General features: G+C 40.3%; 1 protein-coding gene across 1 annotated transcript; it reads left to right on the plus strand.

The window, feature by feature from the left end:
• Window positions 1–2,010: 2,010 nt before the first annotated feature.
• LOC135074303 (uncharacterized) lies at window positions 2,011–3,054 on the plus strand. Its single transcript, XM_063968580.1, has one exon. It carries the CDS (start codon window positions 2,011–2,013, stop codon window positions 3,052–3,054), a length of 1,044 nt encoding a protein of 347 aa, XP_063824650.1.
• The last annotated feature ends 2,409 nt before the right edge of the window (window positions 3,055–5,463 follow it).

Consider the following 5,463-nt stretch of genomic DNA (forward strand, 5'->3'; position numbering starts at 1 on the left):
TTGGTTTTTTTGACAAGTATTGTTTTTGATGGGATCTCATTTCTTTTTGTATTTTGTAGACAGCAGTTATGTATCTAGAAAACTGGACCGAAATTGAAAAATTTTACTCGACTTGGCGGTTGCGCTACCGTGCCCCAAATATTTTAGTTTTTCCTTGATTCATACACCAAATACTACTTATATTCCAAATTTGAAGCTTCTAGGTCTGCTAGAAGTGCCTTAGAGTTTTGATGATCGGTGAGTCAGTGAGTCAGTGAGTGACAAAATTAAGTAACTTTGACCCGTTATAATTCTTAAACTACTGGTTCAAATTGAATGAAATTTTAAATATACCGTGTCTTTACAATGCCTGCATAGCTAATGAAAATTCAGCCTTCTAGTTTTATCCACAACGAAGTTACAGGCGGTCGAAAATGGCCTGAATTGCTTCGAGAAAAGGATGGTACGGCCGTGCCGCTTTTTTGCTCGACTTGGTGGGGGCACTGCCGTGCCCCCAGATTATGTATTTGATTTTACAAAATGAATGTGGTTTCGCCGATTACAGGATAATTTTACGCTGCATGGTACTTTTACAAATGTAATAGCTGTAAAATTTTAATTGAATTGAAAAAGAGCTCATTCGATGTAAAATGGTAGTTTTTATTGACTTTTTAGTAAAAACAACGACTATGTAAGTATTTAGTGAAGCTATTAACGCAGAAGTAGCAGAAGATCAGAGCGTTTTTTTTTTTTTCTTAAAAAAAGACAGTGACGTAAGCGCTTACGTAACATACAGAGTAAAAGAAAATCTTACATTAAAAAATTTAAGACTTGCCCAAGACTTAAAAAGCAAAACCATTTTTACAAATTCGCATACGTCATTCGCCGTTCTCAATTAATCTTATAAGTATGCATTTCGTCCGCGCTCCCGTTGCTAATTTAGCGCATAAAATTACAATAAAGCAGCCTTATCTTGGGTTAATGGTGTGAAGTGCTTATTTATAGCACCTAGGTGATAAATCCTTGGGAAATTCATGATCGGGTCCTTTATGGCCGTTGGAGGCGATTCTCAACTTTTAGAACGTTTGTATTCATTACGCCGAGTGGAGTTCGGTTCCTGTTTTGGTAATTTGTCGGTTCTGTAAGTTGTCTGGAGTGTCGCGGTTTATTTTATGTTCTAAAAGGAAAATACATTCAAAACAGAATTAAATATTAATAAAAAGTGATGTGATAATGTAGTTTGAATTTATGAACAGGTAGTTCTACAAGAGATTTGTGGTAGATCGATTGTAGTAACCTTAATATCGCCTCACATTACAAAATCAGACGAACAACAGAGCAACATCATGTCTAGCATTGCATGGCATATGATAATACTAGCTGTGCCCGTGACTTCATACGCGTGAAAACCCGTTTTGCAAAATTTTTCATTTTTGCTCTGCACCTATTACTCGTAGCATGATGGTATATAGCCTATTATAGCCTTCCTTGATAAATTGGCTATCTAACAGAGAAAGAGTTTTTCAAATCAGACCGGTAGTTCCTTAGATTAGCGCGTTCAAGTAAACAAACAAACTCTTCAGCTTTATAATATTAGTATAGATCATCATGTCTAGCATTCCAGAGCGATCATTTGCCAGACAATCAGTCCGATTGTTGCTCGTATAACCGAGCACAGGAAGTTGGATTCGTAGAAATCCTAATAGACGGTGACACACGATCGGCAGTCAAGACTAGATCCCGATTATTCTGGAAACCGTTAGGATTTGTTGGGATACATAGGACATCGCGACACGCGTATTGAAAATGGCATTAACGGTTAAGTGTAACTCATGCAATATCGTGATAGACGAATTGTTAGCATACGTGCAAAATAAAATCTCAGTTATTGACGAGATTAGCTTGATAAAAATATGTGTCTCATCGTTTAACAGTGAGCAAATCAAACGTTCAAAATCGTTACTTTTTGAATCACTACCTACGGAAAAACGAAAAATATCACGTAAGAAACAAGGAAAGGAAAGTCGGGATATGGAAGACATTGTGTCTCTTTTCAAAGGAGAGGATCCTGAAGTAATACCAGTGTTTGTGGCCCGTGACCTAGAAAAGCTACCGCCAGTGACGTTTGACCACCTAGACGTCACGAAACTGCTAAAAGATCTACTGATAGTGCAAAAGGAAATCAATGATATTAAAATGTCGTATGTGACATTGGATCAGCTGGATGAAGCGAAAAAGGAGTTTAGAAAGTGTCAGGCTGCCTCCTGTTCCTCACTGTCACCTCCGCGCTATCGAAATTTGAATGTAAACACTCGACGGGGTGCTTATATGGATAGTGGACCTATGGGTTTCTCACATTTCGATATGACAGTAGCTAGTAACAACAACAATACTAACAGCAGCAATGTGTTGGATTCATCATCCCCTAAGGAGAACCGAAGCTTTTTGGCGTCACTAAAGTGTCAACAATCGAAAATGGATAAAAACATTCCAACTAGCGAACAAGCAGCGGGAGCGGTGATTAATGAGTCATCAGAGTGTGTGCGTACCGGCCGAGAAACCGGTTCGTTATCGCTATGTGAGCCGTCCGAGCGTCAGCTGTTTGAACCACCAAACGAAGCAGTTACTTTTAATAACAAACAGCCCGACATGGAGCGGTCGTTTGCAGAAGCGTTAAAAACCAATACAGAATGGAAGGTAGTTAAACGCAAGAAACCTAGAATAAACTATCGTTACCATGGTAAAGTGGGCATCTGCAACGAAAATCAAGGAAAATTTAGAGCGGCAGACACCAAAGTGCCAATCTTTATTTCGAGGGTACATAAGGAGACGACGGAGTTTGACATCACAGAGTATATTAGAAAAAAGACACACGAAGATGTGAAACTAGAAAAGATTATTTTGAATAAAGAGAAAAATTATAATGCATATAAATTCTACATATCGGAATTAAAGTTGCCGTTGTTTTTGGATGATAAGCTGTGGCCGCAGGGAATCATATTTAGGCGCTTTGTGCATTACAAAGAGAAGCTCGTTAAAGACGATAAAAACGCTAGCGGTCTTGTCAAACACTAATGAATAGTCAATCGATCAGGATGATTAGTTTTAACTGCAAAAATGCTAAGCGGTCTATAGAACATATAAAACAGATCTGTCAATCAGCTGCAATCATAGCATTACAAGAGACGTGGCTGACGCCAGACGATATTCCACTCCTAAACGACATCGACGCGGACTTCGGTGCGACGGGAACGTCGGCGGTCGACGTGACGGCGGGCATCCTGCGCGGGAGACCGCACGGGGGTGTCGCCCTGCTCTGGAATAAGCGTATGTTTCAAAACGTTTCTATAGTGCAATGTGAAAGTCCGCGAGTGTGTGCAATTAAGGTATCGAAAGGTTCAAAGTCTTTTTTAGTGTTCAGTGTTTATATGCCAGTTGACAAACAGGATAACTTAACGGATTTCACGGATTGTCTCAGTCTGGTGAGTGCTATTATAAGAAGTGAAAATACAGAAACGGTTTATATACTAGGTGACTTTAATGCACATCCTACTGAACTATTTTATAGTGAGCTCACTTCTTTTTGTAGTGAAGAGAATTGGTTTTGTGTGGATGTTGACAAATTAGGATTACTGTCTGATACTTACACTTTTATTAGTGAAGCGCACGGATCAAGACGCTGGCTTGACCACTGTGTGGCCACTGAGTCAGCGCTTGAATCTATTGTAAATGTTTCTGTACAATACGACGTCTTGTGGTCTGATCATTATCCTTTAATAGTCGAATGTAACATGAATGTACTAAAGCCTAAATTCTTAAATCACAATTCGGTAATAAATAGGGTTCTGTGGGGGGAAAGAAAAACCGAGCAAATAGACTGCTATCGAAATGTTTGTAATGATGGTTTAAAGTTAGTCGATTTTCCTTGCGAATTCAGAGACTGCTGTGACCGTACATGTAACGATGTCAGTCACAGACTAGTAATTGACAAATTGTATAATGATATTGTAAGTGTCCTATGTGAGTCTGCTATTAATAGCTGTGCGGTCAAGCAGTGTCCTAAGAGAAAGAAAAGATCTGTAATTGGGTGGAATAGACACGTGGGCGAGGCTCACAGGGAGGCGCGATGTAAGTTTAAAATCTGGGTACTTTACGGGAAGCCTAAGGCCGGCTTTGTGTATGAAGAAATGAAAAATAGTCGTAATGTATTTCGGTCTCGGTTAAAGTGGTGTCAAAATCATAAAGACCAACTGAAGATGGACATCTTAGCTTCTTATCATTCAAACCAAGACTTTCGTAATTTCTGGAAATCCACTAACAAATTGAATAGTAAGCCGGGCCTCCCTGTGAGTGTCGACGGTGTCAGCGAACCTAAACTTATAGCAGATATGTTTAAGGATCATTTCTGTATAAAGTCTCCGTTGGGGCCATCGCGGTCTGAGTGCGTTGGGGGCTCGAGTGGACAGGAGATGGTCACTAGGTTCACTGCAAAAGATATCAGAGATAAAATCAGGTCTATGACGAGGGGTAAGTCTCCTGGCCACGACGGCCTTAGTATCGAACACCTCCAGCACGCGGGTCCTCACTTGGCTAGGGTACTTGCGATGCTTTTCAATTTTTGTATAGGACATGCATACCTACCCGAGAGGTTGACTAGGACCGTGGTGGTGCCAATTGTGAAAAACAAGACGGGTGACATTGGTGATAAGGCGAACTATAGACCCATCTCGTTGGCGACTATTCTTGCTAAGGTGCTTGACAGTCTGCTCAATTCGCGGTTGGATAAATTTATTAAACTTCATGATAACCAATTTGGATTTAGGCCAGGACTCTCGACTGAATCGGCCATATTATGTTTAAAGCAGACTGTCAAGTACTATACGGACCGAAAAACACCAATAGTTGCCTGTTTTCTTGACTTATCGAAGGCATTCGACCTGGTCTGTTATGATATTTTGTGGCAAAAATTAGAAAATATCAATGTGCCTACAGAATTAAACAATATCTTCAAGTTCTGGTATCAGAATCAGATTAACTTTGTAAAGTGGTCTAACACGCTTTCTGAACCGTATGGATTGGAATGTGGGGTGAGACAGGGGGGCCTGACCTCGCCTAAGCTTTTCAATCTGTACGTAAACGCGTTAATAGAGGAGCTCGGCAGCACTCGTGTCGGCTGTCATATTGATGGAGTTTGTCTAAATAATATCAGCTATGCGGACGACATGGTGTTGCTGAGCGCTTCAGTGTGTGGCCTAACGAAGTTGTTGGGCATTTGTGAAAGATATGCTCTCAATCATGGCCTAACATACAATGTAAAGAAAAGTGAATGCATGGTCTTTCAGGTCAGAGGAAAACCACCAATCACAGTACCATCTGTTAAGCTGAATGGAATGCCTATTAAGAGGGTAGATCAGTTTAAATACTTAGGGCATATAATTACTACTGATCTGAACGACAATGCTGACATCGAGAGGGAGCGCAGGG

Source organism: Ostrinia nubilalis, chromosome 8, assembly GCF_963855985.1.
Source record: "Ostrinia nubilalis chromosome 8, ilOstNubi1.1, whole genome shotgun sequence".
Classification (NCBI taxonomy): domain Eukaryota; kingdom Metazoa; phylum Arthropoda; class Insecta; order Lepidoptera; family Crambidae; genus Ostrinia; species Ostrinia nubilalis.

Excerpts from the sequence above, each read along its gene's own strand:
- LOC135074303 (XM_063968580.1), top strand. The coding sequence starts at position 2,011 with ATGGAAGACATTGTGTCTCTTTTCAAAGGAGAGGATCCTGAAGTAATA.